Source organism: Vidua macroura, chromosome 1 (genome assembly GCF_024509145.1).
Source record: "Vidua macroura isolate BioBank_ID:100142 chromosome 1, ASM2450914v1, whole genome shotgun sequence".
Taxonomy (NCBI): Eukaryota; Metazoa; Chordata; class Aves; order Passeriformes; family Viduidae; genus Vidua; species Vidua macroura.
The window spans coordinates 70,069,536-70,093,266 of record NC_071571.1 but is presented as its reverse complement, the minus strand read 5'-3'; the positions used below and the strand labels follow the sequence as shown (position 1 = coordinate 70,093,266).

At 41.8% G+C, this 23,731-nt stretch overlaps 2 protein-coding genes across 5 annotated transcripts; one reads left to right on the top strand and one right to left on the bottom strand.

Moving 5' to 3' along the window:
• Positions 1-403: 403 nt before the first annotated feature.
• BPHL (biphenyl hydrolase like) lies at positions 404-19,871 on the top strand. 4 transcript variants are annotated; one of them, XM_053992551.1, is made up of 9 exons: positions 730-892; positions 970-1,059; positions 3,078-3,157; positions 3,542-3,645; positions 5,619-5,785; positions 9,984-10,137; positions 12,471-12,602; positions 16,270-16,393; positions 19,441-19,871. In XM_053992551.1, exons 3-9 carry the CDS (start codon positions 3,090-3,092, stop codon positions 19,526-19,528), a joined length of 837 nt encoding a protein of 278 aa, XP_053848526.1. In that variant the 5' UTR covers positions 730-892; positions 970-1,059; positions 3,078-3,089; the 3' UTR covers positions 19,529-19,871. The 4 variants fall into 4 exon arrangements, with proteins under 4 accessions (XP_053848692.1, XP_053848526.1, XP_053848446.1 ...); XM_053992471.1 differs by having other exon boundaries at positions 970-1,148; XM_053992631.1 differs by lacking the exon at positions 970-1,059 and having other exon boundaries at positions 876-892.
• On the bottom strand, positions 19,816-22,594 carry LOC128815526 (tubulin beta-1 chain). Its single transcript, XM_053992357.1, has 4 exons — positions 22,463-22,594; positions 21,687-21,795; positions 21,305-21,415; positions 19,816-21,090 (listed from the first exon to the last, which is right to left on the bottom strand). The coding sequence occupies exons 1-4, from the start codon at positions 22,517-22,519 to the stop codon at positions 20,030-20,032; spliced, it is 1,338 nt and encodes a 445-aa protein (XP_053848332.1). The 5' UTR covers positions 22,520-22,594; the 3' UTR covers positions 19,816-20,029.
• Between the last annotated feature and the right edge of the window lie 1,137 nt (positions 22,595-23,731).

The following is a 23,731-nucleotide window of genomic DNA, read 5'->3' as shown; positions in this document are numbered from 1 at the left end:
CTGCGCTGGGCTATGCTCTACTCTTGGAGTAGGCTGGAGAGGGCAAAGCCCTCAACCTCGTGCTCTCAAGCGGGGGCAGCACTATCCCTTCCATGGCTCCAAGGCGGGATCAGGAACCGGGAAACGATCCGGGAGGAGGGACCAACAGGCCCGCTCCCGCTCCGGCCCCACAGCTCCCGCCGGGTGACCAATCAGCACCGCGGGGGGGCGGGGCCACAGCCCAGAAGCCAAACCCTCCCAATCCTGCCCTGAGTGACAGCGGCGGCCACCAATCAGAGCGCGGACAGCGCGCCTCCCCTCTCCCTGCACAGGCCGTGGAGATGGCCCCGCCTCCCGCCTGGCGGGGGCAGGACCCGGGAGGGGAGGCGGGCCGGCCCCGCGGGGGCAGGACCCGGGAGGGGGCCGGCCCCCCCCGTCTCCTTCCCTCCCCGCCGCGCCGGCCTCGGTGGGTGCGATGTTTTGCCGGAGCGGGGGCCGGGCCCTCCGGGCTCTGGCGCTGCTGCAGTTGCAGCCGCCCGCCGGGGCAGCGCCGCTCACGCCCCGCGGACCGGCCGCCTGCTACGGGTAAAATCCACAGCCCCTCCTTCTCCCTTTCCCCAGCTCCCTCCTCCCTTCCCGCGGCTTGGGGAAGGGGGTATTTGTCAGACAGGCGGCGGGATGCACAAAGCGTGTTAGCAGAGGGGGTGGTGAATCGGATCGGGAGGGAGGAGGTGACAAAGCGGGGACTCGGGCAGTGTCCTGAGGAGCCTGCTCCTGCTTTCCCTGCGCTGCAAGGACCCGTACCAGGAAGGCTCCGCAGCGCCGTCTGGTCAGTGCCTGTCACCCTCCCCTGTGGCGGTCCCCGCAGGGCAGGACGTGCCGCTGACCGCCAGCCCTCGGCCACCTGCTGCTGGTAAGGGGCTCCCTGGAGGTCGCCGAGGTCTCCAAGAGAACACGTATCTAATCTAGATCATACTGCTTATTCCGCAGGTCCTGTTGAGGAAAATTGACATAGTACCGTAATATTTTTCCCCTGCGCAGAAAAAGAGCAGGTCATATTGTAGCACAGCTGGAACAGAGGTAGTTCCCAGATTAAGCTGCACTCCTGCACAGTACGAGGCACAAGATCTGCCCACTCTGCATCTGTGCTGCCTTGGTAAACATAGGCAGTATGTATCCAATGCTTCTCAAAGAGTTGTACACCTTAACATTAATAATTCAAATACCAGGGTGGGTTTTTTGTTTTGTTTTACCAGAGTTTCCAATTCTTTCAACCAACGAAAAAAACATTCTTTACAAAAACTTAACAGAAGTGAAGTCATCCTACTGATGACTGTTGAAGCCTGAAGATTTCAGGCTCCCAGAAATTTGGTATTGGAAGGACTAGATGCCTTAGATGTTGCTAATTCCAATACAATTTCTCAGTGCATAAAAAACCCAACTCATTTGTTGTTAGTCCAAAAAGTATTGAAAATACCCTCTGGTTGAAACTCCTGGATTTCAGTGAACTTCACACTGAAGCATAATCCAAAAATGGAAAAGCATCACAGACTCAGCAAAATTCTCAAGGCCCAGATGTTAATAATTAATCGTAAAAACATAGAACTGTGTGGAAAAAAATCTGAATAAGGAAAGCTGAATATGTAACTCTCTGTTAAACTGTACATTGCTAACCTGTTTCTAAAAAAGTAACAAGATAGTCATTATTTTTGTTTTGTTAGAAACTGAATGTGGGTTTGGCAATTACTAATCATAAGCAAAAAAACCCATCACATTATTTTTAAAATTTAATAAGAGCAATGTGCTGATATACTGTGGTGAGAACTATAATAAAGTACCTGTTAAAATTGATGGCAAAGCAAAAGATGGCATATGAAGAATAATAAAAAAAACCTTTATAAAGAAAAAAAAGTGAAAGTCAGTATTCAAAAAGGGGGTAAGACAGCCATATGAGTGCTACATGCATAATTTGAATTGTGAGATGCAATAAACCACATCAAATGTGATACGTGGACTATGGACTATAAGGAAGTGGTCGTTTTATATATATATATATATATATGTATATTGCATTACAGGCAAACTATCATTTGGATCACATTAGCATACCAATTCAGCAAAACTCACTGAAGTTATAATTACACAATTAATTTCTTTGAGCTGTACTCTTGCCACAGATCTGCATTTGTACTCCAGTTCTCAAACTGGATCTGCACATAAGGAGCTGATACTATTCTGCACAGTCACAGCTTTTATTCAGGCATGTGGCATGATGGGTTACATAGACACAAGATTTTACTTAAAATCAAAATTGGCTTTGTATTGAAGAGGGTCTGTGGTTTAACTGCCACTTATGTATTAGGAACCTGAGTTTGCAAGCTATTGCTCATTTTTCTTATGAAAAGGGCTTAAATTAGTGGGATTGTTTTTACCTGTAATCCGCCACTTTCAACTCTATAGGTACTGTAAGTAGTTTAGACTTTATATATTAAAATTAAATTGTTAATGAATTGTCCAGTGCATATCATGGAATAGAGATTGTTATTATATCTAAGATTGGAAAACAACGTGTCTCTATGCACATGAAATTCACAGTGATTAAATTCATAGGGCATGAATATTTAATCTAGGTAAAATTATGGTTACTCAATAGGTAACCAAATGGCAAGATTTTTATCGTATTAGCTTTAAATAAAATGAATTAAGCTGTTGAAAAGATGTTTTGCAACCATTAGGGCACAAATTTGCCTGGGAGAACAGATGTAATGGTTTATACTGATAAGAAGACACTTTGAATCTGTGGTACTTCTGCTTTCTCACTAGAGGTTTGTATCTGGACATGGTTTCTTAGGTCACTTATTTGCATTTACACATATATCTTTCTTTGTACTGAAGATTAGTATTGGGGTTTAAGTGTTGGGGCTGAGAGATGGCCTGTGCAGTCGGTTTCTGTGGTGATTTTTTAGTGGGTGGATTTATTGCTCATGTGGTATTTTCCAGTTAAGCGTTATCTCCTGGTGAGATTACACTGACAGAAATATTATTATGACGTTCTTCTTCTCTGCTCTCATCTCAGTGCAAAGTGGTTTTCATTGCAGACCCTGTGGTTCATGAGGAGCAGCAACAATAGATTGTGGTTTCTCTGGCAGATGAAGAGGCTCAGTTTAATAATAGCAAGGTGAACACCAGCCATTTTGAAAGTTATGTTGTGACAGAATGAGGTTTCTCCTCTTTAATGTATTTATTTCAATGTTTCTGTAGCCATGTAAAGCTGCTTTTATATTTTCCTGATTGCATCATCAAGACTGTTTTCCCACCCCCAAACCTTTAGCCTAGGTATGAATGCTACATAGTGGTCACAACTGAATAATTCTCTGCTCCTGAGAAGCTTTTTTTAATCTTCTGTGCACCCATGAAAGGCAAGTGACCCATTAAAATCTCATAGTGCTATCATTAGTATCTAGGAAAAGTAATTATTCTGTATACCTGGAATGACCAGGTAGTAATAAAAACTTAACTCTCTGAATGTTTTCCTATTTCTCTCCTCTTTCCCTGTCCCTAGTACTTCAATAACATCTGCCAAAATCCAAGTGAATGGAGTCCACCTGCATTATCAGCAAACAGGAGAAGGAAGCCATGCAGTTCTTCTGCTTCCAGGAATGCTAGGTTTGGAGATTTTATCTTGTCTTTGTAGAGCAACCACCTCTTTATCCAAGTGGTCTCCAGCAAGAATGCACAACACTATTTTGTAATGTATTCAACACCTGATTATGGAGTATTGTCATTAAAAAAAAAAATTGCTACACTTAAAACAGAAGGGAAATTGCAGAGTTGTTGCCATTAGTTAACAGTCTTCAGAAGATTTCATTTATCTTACCAGGCACCTTTTATACAATGTCTTGACTTACCTAGTGGTCACTTGGACTTTTGGATTTAACTGTGCAAAGGTGGTGTCCAGGACAGGTGGCAAATAGCTACACAAGGTGGAAAATAGCAGAAGGGGGGAAAAAACAGGTCAGCTATATTTGTTACACAGACTGAATTAGGAATTCCTTTTTAGAAGCTGGATGGATTCCAACTAAATTTATAAACATAATGTAACCCTTACAGTTTATTGTGAAAAAAAAGTCACTGTTAACATTTATTTTTTGCTTAAAGATGTATTTTCATGTTTTGTTTATTCAGGACAACATCATTAAGATTCTCAGTGATTTTTTGAGATGGACAACAGGTTGTGCTAGCTAAGTGGTGTCTGTCCATTGAAAACACTGGATTTGATAACAACCTTTTAAAATTAACACAGCCTATTTTTTCTGGGTTCTTGCAGTTCTAAAGGATCCATCAGACTTCCCAACAGTTCATGGCAGGCTGTCAGTAGGACTGTTACTGTGCTCAGAGTTGGACGAAGGCTTAATTGAATTGCTGGATAAGATGATAAAATGTCAAGAACTGAAAAGCAGGAAACATTTGTTCTTCTTGGCAGCAATGTTTTCAAGTCTTCATGGAGTGGTTCTTTCTCTCAAAGAATTCTCAAAGGGAGGATGAAGAAAATTAATACTAGTAATTATTCAAGTAGTCATATGTTTCAATCTATTGATTTTAAACAGCTTTTTAAACTAGCAATACTGTTGCCAATGCAAACTCTTTAAACAGAAATAATTTATTTCTTCAGTTGTGAGCAATATTATTATTATTGATGATGATTATTATTATGTATACATTGCTATCATCATAGCAGGCAATATAAAGCCTCTTTTATAACTTAGACCTGCTGATGGTATCTGAGGACTGATTTCTCCAAATACCTCTTAAATGCCTTTAAATGGCCTTTTTAATATAGCAACAGATAGCAAATTTCATATTTCAGCACATTAAATTTGAATAAGTTTTAATCAAATAGCATTTGATACTATTACCACATGACCACAATACAAACAACACAAACTGCTGTCTTTCCTTTGTGCTAGGTTACCTTCATTCATAGATAGCTTAGTGCAATAGACAGGAGTACTTAATTTTTAGATCCTTTGAAGGTCTGAGTCATTTATAGGAGGAATGGTTCTGAATTGGAAAAAAAAGCCGGTATTTGGCTTAATTTTACATATTAGAAAAATAAAATCTTGTAATTTTATGCTTCTGTGTCGCCACAGTCTCCTCAGGCAACAAAGTATTTAAAGATCAGCTTTAAGCACCAATAGAGATGCTTTATCAAATAATAACTGTCTGGCACAGTGCTTTTTCACTTACAAATTTTCCTGCCCTCTCAGTGTCACCTGTTTTGCCCACGTAAACAGCAATGACCCATGCTGGTGCTTTAAATCTGTCAAATATAAATCCCTACTCATGTAACTCAGTTTAAGATACTGTATTTAATCATATGAGAGACTACTGTTCTTGATAACCTTTCATACCTACCAGAAATAGTTTGCTCTGAACATACTGCAGATGTTTCTAAAGATTTTAGTTGTGGCACTTCCTGTCTAAGAGTTGCAATGGATAGTTACAATTAAAGATACTTCACTGTTGGATAATCTCTTATTTGGAGTAAAGTTACAAGTTTTCCCCACTTTCCCTTTAGAGCATGTATACTATGTATGCAGTATGGTGGTTAATAACATTGAAAAATTATTATGTTTTAGGGAGTGGTCAAACTGATTTTGGACCGCAGCTTAAGTCTATGAATAAGCAACTTTTCACAGTTGTTGCTTGGGATCCTCGGGGTTATGGAAAGTCCATTCCTCCATCTCGAGACTTTCCTCCAGATTTCTTTGAGAGGGATGCAAAAGATGCTGTGGATCTTATGCAGGTAAATCTATTATGAGATTTTTATTATTTTTTTTTTTTTTTTTTTAGTTGTTTTCCTTAGATTTTGAGAAGGAGGAAGGTTGTTTCCAGCAGACAGCAGATTAAGAAAAGACCATACAAATGAAGGCTTAAAAGCATATACACACTATTCTAGAAAATATTTTCTTCTTCCACCTATTCCGCAAGATACATAGAGCTTCAGCAGTGGGAATTAATATAAAACAATATGCTTTTGTTCTAAGGCCCTCCCTTAGAGTTTTGCAGCCAAAAACCATATAAGTTTAGTTAAATGTGTGTATAAGAAACAAAGTCTATGCAAAGTAATTTAATTGAAGGGATTACCATACTGAAGGGCTCTTAGGAAATTTTCTATCAAATAGAATCTTGGCATTTTGTCTTGAGCAGCCCATTTTAAGCAACATTTGATTCTAAAAATTAACTTGATGCTTTGCATTTTACAGCATATTACTGAAGTTATTTTTGTGGGAAATCAAAGGCTTCCTGTGACCATACTAAATCTTACTAATTAACACAGCTATTGTGGTTATAAATAATATGGCCTAAAGCTGTTATTATTTCTCCTTCTTGCAGATTTTTTTATTCTGTGTTTCTGTGTTCCTCTTTTATTCTGTCCTATAACCACTGACACTATTTTCTAGTTTAGCTTTAACTAATATTTTGGCTTTTTTATATTAAGATATAAAGTCTCTTTGGTCATGTTAAGAAAGTTGACAGAGCATTAAAATTCCAAAAATATGAGGCAAGATTCAGACAGTCAGTCCAACTGTATTTCTGTAATAAACAATAACCTGGCTGAAAACCCATCTGAAACTGGAAATGTGACCTTCCAGGTGGATTCTGCAGTGAAACAAAGTAAGTCTGGCAGCAGAATCAGGATTAAGACACAGATTTGCCCTCTAACCATAAAAGCTATCTCTCTGTACTGTAAATCTTCAATTTCTTCTGCTATACTAGCAAAGAAAATAAAGTTGCTGCCATGAATAGGTGACAAACTTGCAGTCTAAATGGTTGTCCCCCTTTCTTGTCTCTCTTTAAATACTAATAAATGCAAAATATTAAACAGAACTTTCCCCAAAGGGAATGTAACCATGTAGCTTCCAGTCAAATGGAAGAGCAGCCTACCAATCTCTAGAGCTGCCAAAGCAAATGAGGCATAGCATCCTGTTTTTTTGAAGATGTTTCTCAATATAAGCATATAATAACAACTTACTAAATTGTTTCCAAGCGTGGATGACTTGCTTCTATTTTAGGATATTATAAAGGATAGCACAAATCCCGAGGAATCATTCCAACTATGATTTCCAGAATATAATAGCTTATATACATCATCCAACCTACAATAATCCAAGAAACACATCCATATGGGTGTGCCTTCAGAACCTTTGTTCTAGTCTCCTTCAGATTCTGGTGTCTCTGCTGGAGCTGTGAGTGATGCAAGGTTTCTGTGAAATAACAAAAGCTGAAATTCTGTGGAGTATTTAGCACCTTTATGCAGAAGTCACTGTTCTGTATCTCCATTTGTCTTCTGTGAAGGAATTGACTTGAATTAAAAGGAATATAATGCACCTGAGTCCACTTTGCTGCCCTCCACCCCAATGTCTAATGCTAGCAAAGTCAATAGCATTAAAACAATCATTAGGGAAATAATTAGTGTTGATATTTAAGAAGTTCTTACTCTTCAGAGCCACTGTCCTAGCAAAAGGATGGGCTTGGGCTTCTGTATGTTTTTGTAGATCAACTGTAACTTTTGCTTGTGCTACACTCCCTGTAATGCAGTGAAAGCATACATGCAGTGCAGAGTGATGTTGTGTTGCAGCTCACTGTTCTATGTGGTCATCAGATTGCATTTCACATAGGCCTGGATGGAGAAGGTGACTTCAAAAGAAATTTTGTTCACTCACTGAGTAAAGGCAGCACAAAATCACCCACAAAACTGTGCTGTGCAATCAGCTTTCAGGTTATTGCCCATGTTAGGTTAGTGACCTGTACTGTAAGTAGTTAAAAATTAAAGCAAGCAAACATGCACACCTTATCCAGCACATCTGTTACATCACATTGTTTTTCTGAAGGCTGCAGAGGATAAATTAAATTCCTCCTGCTGGAAAGGCATCCTGAGATACCCCAAAGAATGCATCAAGATAAAGGATATTAAACACGAGAAATACTGGAGGCAAATAGATCTCAAATAACCTGGCATGAAGAACAAGAATTTAATCAGCTATTCCATCCATCAGCCAACTTTGAGCTCCATCATTTGCTACTGGCAGCAGGGGAACAGTAGCAACATCAAAAATTTAGCTTTTACAAGCACTGCTGCCAACCCCCAGAATCTGCCAAGATACCAGGAACCCTTCAGGAACACAATAGTGAAAGTTGGACACAGATGAACTACCTCTTCATCAGACCAAGGCCAGCTTCTGATCAGCTGCAAAAATTCAAAGTTCTCTTTTCTTATTATCAGCTCTTACTTCACGTGTCCCTTTCTTTCCCCTACCTTATTTATTTTCTGTTTAGTAATTACAGCTTTGCAAAGTGAAATCTAAAATTGGTCAAAACTACAGTGAGCAGAATACTGAGGATGAAGCCAAAACCAGAAAGGCCTTGTAGGGATTGAAGTCTGCTAAATATTGAGTTGATTAGTAAAGTTGTGCCTCACTTGAGCATCAAGTTTACAAGCAAAGTAGAAACTTCTTTTTCTCCCTCTGTTTGAGGAAGAGTTGTTTCTGTCATTGCCTGCATTTTTGCTTTCTTCTGGCACAACAAAGCAGGCCTGGATTTCCACCACCAAGCACCAAAGCAACTAATTCAACTAACTTGCTCTTTTTGCTCCAAAAGTACAACATCCTCCTTAATTACATCTAAAAGGCTGTAATTTCTGCAGAACAAAAGCAAAAAACACTGTGAAATATATTTTCTTGTGAATGAGTTCACAAACTGCAATTCCTGTATGCAAAACTTCAAGTATTGCTTAACCATTGAACCGTTGGTTAACCATCGTCCCTCTACAACCTTCAGATGAGTGCCTTTACCTTCCCCACTCTTTCTCCACTGAACATAACACAGACAAAATTCTCTCACCTGTGACTACCAGTACTCCCTACAACATATAGTGGTTTATAAGGAAACAAGAGTTTCAAATTCTAGTAGAAAGCATTATAATAGAATCATAGAACATGCTGAGTTGGAAGGGACCCATCAGGATCATTGAGTACAACTCCTGGCCCTGTGCAGAACACTCCAAGGCTCACAGCATGTGCCTGAGAGCACTGTCCAAATGCTTCTTGTACTCTGTCAGACTGGTGCTGTGACCATTTCCCTGCGGAGCCTGTTCCAGTGCCCAACCACCCTCTGGGTAAAAAACCTTTTCCTGATATCCAACCTAAACCTCCCCCAACTCAGCTTCATGCCATTCCCTTGGGTCCTGTCACTGGTCAGAATGAATTAAGGTCTTGGTTGTCGTATTTTTTGCCCTAAGCTTTCCTTTTGAAGAAAGAGGAATTTAGTTATTAATATTTCAAATCGCAACTGACCGTGAAGTAACATTTCAAACATACACTTACAAGCTTCAGAAAATGTGAATAAGCAACTAAAATTTGATACAATCCTTTAGCAAATACTTTAAGCATTTTTTGGTTGTTACCAAAAAGCAGATTTTTTTTTTTTTAGCTCAGATAGCATCAGTAAACCAGATCACTGGCTTGCTTCCATTTTTCAAGTCTTACACTTTTCTTTTCTTTTTCTTAAGTTTAGCTTAATCTTGGATTGCTTACCATCCACACTGTGGTAGTCTTTGCCAACTTCACACCAAGAGAATACACAGATTCTTCATATCATCAGGCTCTCTGAAAAGGTCTTTACTCTCCATTTTAAATCAACTTTTCTTTTTTTGGAGGGCTTTTTAAAACACAGCAAGAATCTAGTAGGACTGCTGCTTGTTTCATTAAAGAGTTATAGAAAATTGAAATGGCAGGTGTAATTTTTTGTTTTCTAAATATTTTACTATTTTTAGCATTTTTTATGTATAGTAGGAAAATTATGTTTTCTAATTATAAAAGCTAACTATAGTTCAACTACATAGTGTTGTGCCTAAAATGCTACAGTTAATTTTCAAGAAATATTTGACATTTGGCTGTAAAGCCAGCTGATGATTTGCATATAACTTTCTTGTATGAATCAAGGCACTGAAGTTTAAGAAGTTCTCCTTGCTGGGATGGAGTGATGGTGGGATTACAGCACTCATTGCTGCTGCGAAGTACCCAAATCTCATCCACAAGTTGGTTGTCTGGGGAGCAAATGCCAGCGTTACTCAAGAGGATGTGAGAATTTACAATGGTATGTATGAACTGCATGTTGTATTCTAAATGAATTATTTTACTTTCTACTTGACCCAAGGATCTTAGTCATGTAACAGCTAAGTGGAGACAGAGCTGAGGACAAAACAAACCTAAAGAGACAGGACACAAAATTCACTGCTAAGTATAGGGAAAGATTAAAGTTACAGTGAGAAACTCTCTAACAGTTACTGTAAGGGTAATATAATAGATTTTTTAACAAGCCCTTACCAATTTACCCTGATGAAAAACAGAAGTTACAATGGCTTATCAGCAGTTTTCAGAAAGTCAAAGTTTTGTTGCTATAACAAATTTCTAAAAATAGATTACAAATAATGCTATCAAACCCCAGGTTTGATTTCTTATCTCACATCTTGCACAACCCTTTTAAAACCAGGTCCACAGATAATTACTGGGCTAGCTCATTACAGCTTTTGCCTCTAGGGGCTATATAATACAGACAGTAAGAAAACAAGTTCATAACTTACCTTTTAAGTTCAGGAAGCAAATGAATCATTCAAGTAAATGTCCCAAGGTGTCTTTACCATTTGCGTTCCTTCAGAGTTAATTATTATCATTAGAAAATCTTTGCAAAGTAAAGAAATATGGGATTTCTGATCCTTATTCCACTCATGTGAAATAGAACCTGAGATCACTGCTCACTATAAAGAAAAATAGGAAGAAATGGCTGGTGAACTCCGAAAGGGGCCATATTTCCTGTTGAACATAGAAATGAAAAGAGTTAACCATGTCAGCTCTCAACAACTGTAACCCAGTATAGTTTCATTTTAGTGACTGGAGTTTGATTTATACCAGCTGTGAAATCTCTCTGGCTTCAGCAAAATTACAAGTGTATATATTGCACATCTGTATTTACCTCACCTATACTAAAACTTTAAGTGGTAGTAGTAATAGTAATATATTTTTTAGTTCAGAAAGCAAAATGCTTTTGAGCTCTGTAAAATGCTTTATTTCTTTGCATGTTTTTATACTTACGAATTTTTTGTTGTATAACTATGAAATGGACATCTCTGCACAACAGACTAAAATGTAAAAGAAAAATTAAAAAAACCCAAAACAACAACAAAAAAGAAGCCCTATTTACATGGAGCACCCACTGTAATATTGACCTCTGTCCTTTGTGAACTGTTGCTTTCAACATCTCTCCCTGGCTGATAGAGCTCAGAGAGTAGCAGCACAAGTCTTCTACAACTGGCTTATCAGTGCATGTCAGCTGCATTGGACGGTTTAGCAGGAAAGAAAGGTGTTGATTTGGTATCTGTGTCCTTTCAACATTAGCTTCTCCCTTCTCTTTTTAAATTAATGCCAGTCACAAGGACAAAACAGTAGATTATATGGGAAACAGTTGTTCAGTAGCACCTAGCCTGGGGTGAGCAGACTCATTTCCAATCAGATGCTGTTATAAAATACTTTCAGTTACTGCTACCTTTGTCATTTGGCTGGACATGTTCTCTTTGTTAATTAACATCTCATTCCTTTCTTCCCTTAATTCCCTTTTGAAACCAATTAAAACCTTTGCTAGTGGCCTATTTTGCAGTTTGATGATTCAGTACTGTCCTGGTCTCTGCTGTGCCAACTTTGTTTCAGATTTTGTCAGTACAAAGCTGCACAGCTGGAATATAGTTTAGTGAAAATAACCCTCTTGAATACCTAGTTTGTGAGCAGTACTGAAAATTTTAGAGGAAAAAAAATTAGAAAAATCTGATAAATAAATAACTAAAATGTCAGATTATTTGTACAGTTTTAGCCAGCCTGTCATGAGTCACAGATCTGTACTGAGTCACTTGTTTTTGTGTAAAACTATGGCAAATGTACCATGATGTCAGCTTGCTGGAATGCCTTAGTAAGAGCTTCCTTCCTCTGAGAGTTGGTAGGAGCCATGGAAGAACTTCCATCCATGAGGCGATGCAGAAGGCTAAAGGATAGGAAAAAGAATGGCCAGGTTTAGAACACTGTTATAAAACAGTCCCATTTTTATACAGAAGGTAGCCCTTGAACTTCTCTTGTGAAAGTCTTCCAGAAAGAACCATCAGAAGTTTTAGGACTGAGTCCTTTAAATATTATGTTTTTTCTGTTTTTCCTTGTGTTCCTCTACAACTCAGATGTTCCTCCACAACTCAGAAGACCACAGCAGAGGTTGTACCACTGTCATTTTTACACGTTTTCCATACTATGAATTACTTAAAATATTCATTGCATTTTCGAGTTTGAAATACATACTTGCAGTCTGGTTTGAGAACTTCCCCATATTAGGTGTGGCTTGTACCTTTTTGCTGGAAAGGACATGACATATTTCAACTTTATTTTATGTAGGCATCCGAGATGTTTCCAAATGGAGTGAAAAGGTCAGGAAACCACTGGAAGAGCTGTATGGACATAAGTACTTTGCAGAAACCTGTGAGGCTTGGGTAGATGGAATATCGCGCTTTGCTGAAAATTCAGAAGGTAAGGCTTTCACAATGATGAACTGAGGCAATTAGAGTAGCAGGTAGTTCTGGATAAAAAAAAATTAACAGTACTTCTAGCAGCCAGTAAAGGAAGGACTCTGCATATAGCATTAAAAGCCGGGTCTGACTCACACTCAGGAATAACACAATTACTCTGTAGATGGTTCACAGAACCAGAAAGGTACGGGAGGAAAACATTTATGGAAAATGTTAGCTGATTAGGCTTTCCTCTTGTTCCACCACAAAACTGCATTATTAAGTCATTGTTTTTGTGCAGACTAAATAGGAAGGATTCTGCTCAGGCAGAATCTTTCTCTCCTCTTCTGTCTCTGTGTCAAAGGATTATCTCTTGGTGACATAGTTAAGATGTACCAAAAGTAAGGCATGCTCTTTCCACTTTTTGCAAAACAGAGCTGAAGAACTCTTTCAAACCTTGTAGCATCTGGGTTAAAAAAGAAGGTACTTCAGCTTTTGAGAACTCAGAATTAAAAAAACACATTTTAAAAACACTATTGAAGCAGCTCAGATGTTTAAAAATAAAAAAAACAAAAAAAGTTAAACTAGACAATATAATTGTTTATACCTGAAGATTTCTGCAATTACTCTACATAGACCTTTTCAGACAAGGATATTATGAATAATAATCTGCAGTTCTATTTTGATTCAGAGGGAATTTGCTTTTAATTTGCCTAAAGCAGTAATACATAATGTATAAAAAAGAGGTTTGTAACTCTTATCCACATTTTCCTGTAGCTCTCATAATGAAAGATAGAAGGTGATGTACATTAACAGGCAGCAGGTACTACAAGGAAAATGTTCCTTCATGTCATTTTTTCCATAAATTTTTGTATAGGATCAACACAGGACTAGGATTTCTCCCAGTAAAGTGATGTAACAAATTAGGTTCCAATTTTACCTTTTCTGGAATCTCCTTAAAACTATTTTTTTTTCTGAAGTACAAAGCCCAGGCTGGTGAATCTGTGGCTGTGACATCCCTTCACTGCCTGCACATGCCTCAGACACTGAGATAAAGTGACTGTGAAAAACAAGCCACCAAGAAACATGTAACAAGGAACTGAATTACCTAGATGCTGAAACTGGGTCACATATTGGGAGAAGCCTAATGTTTGCTGCAAAAGATGAGCAGCTATCACACTGCAGGGTTTTTTTCCAGAGGAAAACCAGTTTTCCAACTTAGATTACAAACAGGCCACCTTGCAATTAAAGTTAAAACACTGCAACAAAAGCACAGATACAGCAGATATAAGAAAAGGTGTTAATAAAACCCATCAGAAATAAGAGGAGGACAGCAAACCCAATATAGGTCAAAAACTCAAACTCTTTTTAAAACTAGGCTGTTTTCCCTAAATGAGACAGCTTTTAGTGTAAAATACCATAAGAAATGAACTTTTAGAAGGAGCCAACAATTAATAAAACTGAGTAAGTTGCATAAAGTTGCAACATCCAAGATTCTTCTTGCTGTTCCATGCTTTTAGAGTAAATACAATTTAATGATTATTGTACCATACCGTTTTAGTAATGAAAACTGGGAAATAATAGTTTGACTGCCAACTATGTTCCTAGATAAATAACCTAAATTTACATGGTGCTTGTTCTGAAAAATAGTCAACATTTCTGCAGGTATTAGAGGACTATGGGTAAAATGTTCTAAATGAAAATATTTAACCAGTAGAACAGCAAACAAAGGCTGCATAAATAACCAAACAATTGGAAAAACTGTGACTTTGGAGCTAAGGAAAGTGTGCATGTATGAGCATTAATCTTAGAGCTGTTGGTAGCTGCAAGGTGACAACTACAAATAGACAAAGTTATCTCAAAGAAAAATGGAATATAAAGCCCATCAAGGATGTTTTGCCCAAAGATTCCCTTGCAAGAATGTGAGAAGTTAGGCAATTAATGTGAGAAGTTAGGCAATTAATTTGGAAACTGGGTTACTAAGAAATGAGGGAAAAAAAGGGAGAAAATTCAGAAAAGTCTTTAAGCAAAACCATTAATATTACTTCTCATGATATTAATGACTAGTAAATATAAAATTATGAATGGGCAGGGAAAATAACTTTTGAATAGCTTTAGTACAATTAATATCAAATGGTTATGCATTTGTACTGGGTTTGCATGGCCAGGTTTTGGTACCAGGGGAGTTGCAGGGTGCCTAGAAGCTTCCTCAGTGTCTGGCAGTGCCAATGCCAGCCTGTTCCAAGATGGAAATACCACTGACCCAGGCCAAGCCAATCAGTAATGGCAGAAACACCTCTGTGAAAGCATATTTTAAAAGGAAAAAAAGTTACTGCACAGATGTTACTACAGACAGAGAAGAGCAGAGTGAGAATATGTGAGAGGAACAACTGTGCAGCCACCAAGGTCAGGGAAGAAGGAGGGAGGTGCTTTAGGTACTTGAGCTGAGATTTCCCTGCAGCCCATGATGCAGACCCTGGCGAGACAGCTGTGCCCCTGCAGCCCATGGAGGTTCACAGGGATGCAGAGATCCACCTGCAGCTCTTGGAGGAGCCCATGCCAGAGCTGGTGTAGGCCCAAGAGTGGGCTCTGTACCTGTGGGAAATCCATGCTGGAGCAGGTTCCTGCTGGGACCTGCAGACTCAAGGAGAGAGGAGCCCACCCTAGAGCAGGTTTGCTGGAAGGACTTGTGACCCACTGGGGGACTCATGCTGGAGCAGGCTATGCCTGAAGGACTGCACCCTGTGGAAAAGTGACTCACCTTGCAGCAGTTTGTGGGGAACCATTGCTTGTGGGATGGATTAATGCTGGAGAAGTTCACAGAGAACTGTTGCCTGTGGGAGGGACCCCGCACTGGAGCAGTGGGACTCCCTGAGCAGCAGCAGGAACAACCTGTGATGAACTGACCACAACCCCCACTCCCCATCTCCCTGCACCACAGAGGGGCAGGAGGTAGAACCAAGGAAGAAGCTTCTAAGATTTATTTTACTTCTCATTATCCTGCTCAGATTTTGTTAGTAATAAATTCAGTTAATATCCCCAAGCTGAGTGTGTTTTGCCCATGATGGTATTTGGTGAGTCATCTCTCTCCTGGTCCTTATCTCAACTGGGGAACCATTCATTCTGTTTTCTCTCCCGTGTCCACTTGTGGAGGGGAGTGATGGAGAGGCTTAGGTAGCTGTTTGACATCTAGCCAGGGTCAGTTCATTAAATTTAACATTGCAGACAGCAATGGGCCTGGGAAGTGCAACAAGTATGAGTACAGCCTAAGTTAATTTGTTCCAAAAAGGTAGCAAATCTTGTAACCTGACAACTGCTGTATCAAAATGCAGCTTAAACTGAGGGCCATAAGACTCTAAGGCTGAAAAGAACAAAGCTGGCAATGAGATTCATGTATTGGCTTTGAAGAGTCAAAGGGAGCCTGGGGGAAATGTGGAACAGAAATATTTCATTCTCTGTATCCTTTTGTGCTAGTATCCATTAATGGAGCAAATTGTAGTGAAGTAAGATTTTGGAGAAAGAAATGTTAATCATACTCCTGCTTACGCAGTTCTGTAGATTAATCACACAGAATCCAAAAGGAGAGGCAATAGCTAGAACCCAATGGAGTTCAGAGTCCTTTATGAAAGCAGTTTCATCTTTCATACAATTTTAAACCAAAGTGTGACCTTTGTTTGTTTTTTCCCTAGGTAATATCTGCCAACAGTTGCTGCCAGATATTAAATGTCCCACATTTATAATTCATGGTGAGAAAGACCCTTTGGTCCCACAAGCTCATGCAGAATACATTCATAAGCACATCAAAGGCTCTCGGTGAGTTAAATGATGGAATTTTTATAAAATTCCTTGTTGAAGGAATGAAGTAGTTCAAACTCACTGTTAAAAAAAAGTATTTGGACAAGTTGTCTCTGCCACACAGAGAGCGATTCTGAACTTCCCTAGCAAGTTACAATGCAAATAGGGTAGCTAGACTTTTCTTGCAATATAAAAAGTACAGTATTTTAATAAGCTCCTTCCTAAAGCCCTCTGAGAGAAACCAAGTTCGTTCCTTTTCCTCTTTCCACTACATAAACAGAACTACTCCCTAAGCTTTATCAAAGCAAGCAGAGTTGTTTGTTATGACCATTGCATTCCTTTTGCTGTAAGAGATCTCATTTCTGTCCCATTCAGTACAACAGGAAATTTAGATGCTGTGAATGGAGAGATTCCCAGTTATTAGAGAGAGAAACACAGTTTACTTCTGTTTGCTGTACCCTAATAGTGTGAACAACCTCAAGGATTCTGTTTCCACCTGTCCCATGAATTTTCAATGTCTGTAAGAAAAGCGGAATGAGGAAAAAAATGTACAGGTGTGCTCAGAAACATTATTATATAAACAAGAAAAATATCAAGAAAAATCTGCTTCATGTGTGTTGTGGTTTAACCCCAGATGGCAACTCAGTACTAGTCACACACCTACTCATGGGATCAGGGACAGAATCAGATGAGTAAAAATGGAAAAAAAAAAAAAAAACAAAAACCACTTATGTGTTGAGATAAAGACAGATTAATAGCTAAAGCAAAAGCCACACATGCCAGCAAAGTAAAACAAGGGCTTAACTCACTCCTCCCACAGGAAGGCTGGTGTTCAACCATCCCCAGGAAAGCCAGGTTCCATCACACGTAGCAGTTACTTGGGAAGACAAATGTCATCCCTCCGAACATCCCCCTTCCTTCTTTCCCAGCTCTGTATGCTCAGCACGATGCTATATAGCATGGAATATTCCTTTGGTCAGTTGGGGTCAGCTGTCCCAGCTCTGTCCACTCCCAACTCCTTGTGCACCCCCAGTCTCCTCCCTAGTGGGGCAGTACAAGAAGCCGAGAAGGCCTTGATGCCGTGCAAGCCCTGCTCAGCAATAACAGAAACATCTCTGTATTATCAACACTGTTTTCAGCACAAATCTAAAACATAGCCCCATACCAGCTGCTGTGAAGAAAATTGACTCTATCCCAGCCAAAACCAGCACAACTTGAAAATTCCAGAAAGGCTTCCTATAAAAAGCTGGGGTTTTACCAGCTGAATTTTCTTCATGAATTTGCATACAAATGCAAGCATTCCATTACTACTTAATAACAGACTGTGATGATTAGCACTGGAGAACAGAAGTAGTGAGGGGGAAAAAAAGCATTTTTATGAATGCAAAGTGTAGGAAACTGTTTTGCTGGTGTCATCTCAGTGCAAAAATGAATGATATCTCAAAGTCAGCCCTGTGGTCTGACTAGTAATGCATTCTGCTACAGGAAAGATGAGAACAAAAGATCTTCGTAACAATCACATGCAGGTGTTTTATTTCATGTCTGCTGGTTTATCACTCCTACATGCCCTGTCCAGAACAGCTTGGTTTCACTGAGCTCCAAAGTACTCCAGATACTGACTGACTAAGGCAAATTATCCCAAGAAAATAGACAAGAATCTGATAGCTTCTCTTTGGGAGACAAATCAAAGAAGAAACACTGTTAGAAATTGCCATCCAATAAAATATAAAACAGTGATTCTTTGCATGCCTTTGTGCTGAAGGGCACCCCTGTATGCTTATTTGTCAGAAAAGAAACCAGACTAATGGTGTTCTCAGAAATTAATGCTTGGGCACATGGTCCTATTCTTCCCTGGTTGCATTGGAAATGTCATTTTCTATTGTGAAGCAGAAAGAAAAGCCTAAATTCAGTAAGTTTTCAGTAACACAGGCTTCTACCATCATTTTTTCTTGCTTTGACTTTTATCTAGTAGTAAAATAGAAAAAGCTTCTTCTGATTATAGTGCAGATACATTGCTGGCTTCTCTCATAGTGAAAGAGTGTGCCATCATTCTGCATTTGCATAGTATGACTGGAGTTCAGTAGCATTGCAGTAGTCAGCAACATTAACAGCAATAGGAAATAGCATGCACAGTGCTTTAGTTTGTGCATCGGTGTGCTGCTTATCTTTCAAGAAACAGACTTAATGAAATTCAGACAGAATTCACTAGAAAAGCTGGATATGTTCATATGCTGCTGTTTTTTCCCCAAAACAAAACAGCACTTGTCACCACCAAAAGGAGGTTGATTCCTCTTGCTATAGTGGGACTTGGACATGAAGGCAACATGGTATCAGTCAAAATGGTTTTAGCTCTATAGGAACTGCTTAGGATGTGGTAGAACAAAGCAATACAAAAAATTTCCCACCTCCATACAAAGAAGTGCACATCCCTGATGTATAAAGTTCTTTCTCAGAAAGCAAAAGTAAGTAGAATTTTAGACATGTCAGACTCATATTCATATTATAAAAATTTAACCTTATTCACAGGTGCTACTTCTAAGCTTTTGGTATAGCCAGAGAAGTTCTGACTTCCCTTTTTATTTTAATGGATGAATGGTTTTAGTTTTGGATGGTCTTTTTGCAGAATGATTACACAAAGTACAAATACTAATTAAGTTTAGGTAACAACAAGAACTCTACACTTCACTGCCCAGCACAACTGCTGTTCTTTGAAAGAGGCAAAAGTGCTCAGTTCCTTTACATATTTTTCAAAGATGCATCTTACATAAGTTTTGGAACTTTTCTCTGAAGATCACCAGAAAGTTTTCTAGAAACTGAATCTAGGACACAAAAATTTGGTTTAGGCTTATTTTATCCTCCACAGAGTGGGATAAGTAGTATGCTTGCTGTTCCAACTGTTGCTGTGGTTCACATTCCAACCACATAAATAAGGACAGTACTTAAGAGTTACTACAATTCCTTACTGGGTAACCAAGAGCAAGGAAAATGCAACAAGCATTTTAATTACCTATACTCACAGAATAAAATGTATAATCAGTGGGGTTGGTTTTTTTTTCTCTTTTAAGGTTGCTTCTGATGCCAGAAGGAAAGCATAATTTACACCTGCGTTTTGCAAAAGACTTCAACAGAGAAGTGGAAAATTTCCTACGCTGACATGAACTGTAAAACAAGTCAGAGGTGCTTAGCCTTTGCCTTGTTTAGGAATTTTGGGTGGCTTTCCATTTTCAATGGAGTTATAGGTAGGTTTCAGTCATGTAAGAAAAACATTAAACATATTTGCATGAGAAGCATATGTCTTAAGAAGACGTAAGCCTCAGTGACCAGATCATACCACTGTAGTGCAAGATTTCTGACATGTCTTTAAACTTACTTGTTGCCACCCAGGCTGAACAGCTGTTCTTTGTCCGATAGAGGTGTTAAAAAAGACAGAAACCATGATCTTGAATACATGCCTTTATGTGCTCTTAATATTAAAGGACAAAAAACATGGTAAGAATTGGGATTCAGAACAGTTACATTGAGAAATCTGGCAAAGTCACAAAAGCTGAGAGGATAATTGGGTACATAGTTTCTAGAAAACATGCTTCACCACCACTATCAGAAGTCATTCAGATGCATGCCTGCTTTACAGAAGTTCCTTTGATACTAGGCAGCTTAAGCCTCATCCTCCTCTCCTTCCTCTTCAAACTCACCCTGCTCATCAGCAGTGGCATCCTGGTATTGCTGGTATTCAGAGACCAGGTCGTTCATGTTGCTCTCGGCCTCCGTGAACTCCATTTCATCCATGCCCTCGCCGGTGTACCAGTGCAAGAAGGCCTTGCGCCGGAACATGGCCGTGAACTGCTCCGAGATCCTCTTGAAGAGCTCCTGGATGGCCGTGCTGTTGCCGATGAAGGTGGCCGACATCTTGAGGCCGCGCGGGGGGATGTCGCAGACGGCCGTCTTCACGTTGTTGGGGATCCACTCCACAAAGTAGCTGCTGTTCTTGTTCTGCACGTTGAGCATCTGCTCGTCCACCTCCTTCATGGACATGCGTCCCCGGAAGATGGCGGCCACCGTCAGGTAGCGGCCGTGGCGGGGGTCGCAGGCGGCCATCATGTTCTTGGAGTCGAACATCTGCTGCGTCAGCTCGGGCACCGTCAGGGCGCGGTACTGCTGGCTGCCGCGGCTGGTCAGCGGGGCAAAGCCCGGCATGAAGAAGTGCAGCCGCGGGAAAGGCACCATGTTGACCGCCAGCTTGCGCAGGTCGGCGTTCAGCTGGCCGGGGAAGCGAAGGCAGGTGGTCACGCCGCTCATGGTGGCCGACACCAGGTGGTTGAGGTCCCCGTAGGTGGGAGTGGTCAGCTTCAGGGTGCGGAAGCAAATGTCATACAGGGCCTCGTTGTCAATGCAGTAGGTCTCGTCCGTGTTCTCCACCAGCTGGTGCACAGAGAGGGTGGCATTGTAGGGCTCCACCACCGTGTCCGACACCTTGGGCGAGGGCATCACGCTGAAGGTGTTCATGATGCGGTCGGGGTACTCCTCCCGGATCTTGCTGATCAGGAGGGTGCCCATGCCAGAGCCCGTGCCTCCGCCCAGCGAGTGGGTCAGCTGGAAGCCCTGGAGGCAGTCGCAGCTCTCCGACTCCTTCCTCACCACATCCAGCACAGAGTCCACCAGCTCAGCGCCTTCCGTGTAGTGCCCCTTGGCCCAGTTGTTGCCAGCCCCGCTCTGACCTGCAGGGCAGACCACAAGCCAGGTGCCACATGAGCGCCCCAGGGACAAACACAGATGATGCCACTGCCCCTTCCCCATGACCCCTCCCCTCTCTTCCATCCCCACTCTGCTATGGGGATTGAAGTTCCCCAGGGTCACTTGCATGCCCACACCAAGCCTTTTCTGTGTGTGGAGTTTCTGCTCTGGGAACTCCTCCATGCCACAGTCACTCACCAAAGACAAAGTTGTCGGGACGGAAGATCTGTCCAAAGGGGCCGGAGCGCACGGAGTCCATGGTGCCGGGTTCCAGGTCGACGAGGATGGCACGGGGGACATACTTATTACCTGTGGGAGGAACCAGCAGCAGCATTACAGCCCTGCAGTCAGTAGCCAGTGTCACAGGAGCCCTGCTGTGCTCCCTTCCACCTCCCTGCACTTCTCTGGAGAGACACTGTCACAATCAAGACTGCCGTGTTATCAGAGCCTCTCTGAGAACAAAGGTCTCTTAGAGGAGTCATTGGCAGATGACAGCTCGTGCTCAGGGATATTTCCAGCCTCAATGAACTGTCATGGCTGCCCCATTTATTTGAGAATATCTGAGCAAGCAGGCACTTACCAGCAGCTTCATTGTAGTAGACGTTGATCCTCTCCAGCTGCAGCTCACTGTCCCCATGGTAGCTGCCCGTGGGATCAATGCCATGCTCATCGCTGATGACCTCCCAGAACTAGAGGAAATTTTTGAAAAATTACAATTAGCCATTTTCAGTGCCAATGGAAACAGCTGGCCAGTGCCAATCACACACCCCCGTTGCAGCCCATGCATTCCGCGGCCCTGACCACTCCCTTGCACGGCAGAGCAGCTGCCGGGTGGGAAGGTGAGTCAGTGCACAAGGGCTTCACTGGCCGCAGCAGCTGAACTAGCAGGAGGCTGATGAGCAGCCATAGCACTGAAGTGCAAGTTAATTCCTTTGTACCTTGTATCCAAAGGGTAATCATCTCTGGCTATATCAATTTGGTGCCCTCCCATTGTCTAGCATTGGCTTGAGACCCGTAGCCAGGACAAGATGGCAACACCTGCACACGTTCAGTGATTCACTGAAACACCTCCCGTTCTCCCCCTCGGCAGCTGGCGCCGTGGCCGCAGAGGGGCGAGGCAGCACGGGATGGCCGCGGCTGCCTGCGGGAAGGCCGGGCACGCCGGACGGGAGCGCGGGCACATCCCTGCCCCGCCCAGCCCCGCAGCAGCTCAGAGCGGCACAGACGGGGGGCGGGGGGGAAGCACGAGCCACGACGCCTCAGCAAATCCCGGGTCTCTTTTTATTTCGGGACGGGCTGCGCGCCACCCGCGGGGTGCGACCTGCAGGAGCGCCCCGCTTCCGCGCCCGTCCCTACCTTGGCGCCAATCTGGTTGCCGCACTGCCCGGCCTGGATGTGCACGATCTCACGCATGGTGCCGGTCTCTGAAGCTGCCCCTGCTGCTGTTACCGCCTCCTTCGCCGCTACTCCCGCACTCGCAGCTGCGGCGGCCGCGCCCCTCGCCGTCCCTTAAATCGGGCGCCGCGCTCCGCCCCGCCGGTGACGTGCAGCGGGAACGGCGCGGGGCGGGCCCGGGCATTGTCTCCCGCGCCCCGGTTGGGCTCCGCGTCCGAGTCTGGTCCGGTCTGGGAGGGGCAGGCTGCGGGCCCCTCCGCATGCTGAACGCCGCTGGCTTGGACTGCTGGGGGAACTTCGCCTTCAGCCGTCGGGGAAAAGGCCGGGATCGGATACGACATGGGCTTATCGTGGAGTGAAAAAGAAAACAAAACCGCCTAACTCGTCTTTGCACACCTGTTGGAATTCGTGCCCTTGCTTCCTTCGCGTCTACTATGCCACAGCAACAAAGCGCATGCTGCTATGTTTTATTAGTACCCTCAAGCCTGTATTTCTAGCTCAGGCCTGCTTAATCATGTTTCAATATGTTTGAAGCACAAGCATAATTTTTCCATAGCTCGGGCAGCTGAAACAAGTAGAGATTGGGTGGTGATATTAAAGCCCACAGCCAGTTTCAAGCACAAAACTCTGTTTTAGATAGTGCTGCTAAACGTGTGTACAAGAAGCTCTAATTTCAGGAACACAGAGGGCTGGCATAAAATTTTATGCTGCTGCTAAAGAATGGCTCTTTCTGGGAGTTATCCAGCAGTGATAGCAGTTTAATACACACAGGAATGGAATATGTTTCTTTTTTGGAAGTGAAGTTATGTTCTGTGTTACCAGACACCTGCCACACACCTAATTTTGGAAAACTTTGAATCCCGCTAGTAGCATCTCTGCTTGATCTCTTATAGAAAACAAAAACAAAAACAAAAACACTGAGAAAAGTACATGGTGGATGACCAAGGGAGGAGGGACAGTTCAAGGACAACAAGGAGAATATAATTGAACCAACCATGATACACACCTGTGTCTGCAGTGCTGCCAAGGAGAGAATATCTGAAATAAATGTCAGTGGGGTCTGTAACTGATTGTGCAGAAACTATTTAACTTGATTGTAACTTGATTCACAGCTCTAATTTTTTTTCAGAAGTGAAAGTAGCTTTGCTACCCGTCTGGCCACCCTGTTGAGGACTGCTTTACACTAGCAGCAGGGAAGGGAGATGACAGCCCACAATGAAGCAAGGAATA

Bases quoted from the DNA above. Each gene is read 5' to 3' on its own strand.
- BPHL (XM_053992717.1), top strand. From the start codon at position 455: ATGTTTTGCCGGAGCGGGGGCCGGGCCCTCCGGGCTCTGGCGCTGCTG. The intron at 3,646-5,618 runs GTTTGGAGATTT...ATTATGTTTTAG, and splicing joins TCTGCTTCCAGGAATGCTAG to GGAGTGGTCAAACTGATTTT. The intron at 10,138-12,470 runs GTATGTATGAAC...TATTTTATGTAG, and splicing joins GGATGTGAGAATTTACAATG to GCATCCGAGATGTTTCCAAA.
- LOC128815526 (XM_053992357.1), bottom strand. From the start codon at position 22,519: ATGCGTGAGATCGTGCACATCCAGGCCGGGCAGTGCGGCAACCAGATT. The intron at 21,416-21,686 runs GTAAGTGCCTGC...TTCCTCCCACAG, and splicing joins CTACTACAATGAAGCTGCTG to GTAATAAGTATGTCCCCCGT. The intron at 21,091-21,304 runs GTGAGTGACTGT...TCTGCCCTGCAG, and splicing joins TCCCGACAACTTTGTCTTTG to GTCAGAGCGGGGCTGGCAAC.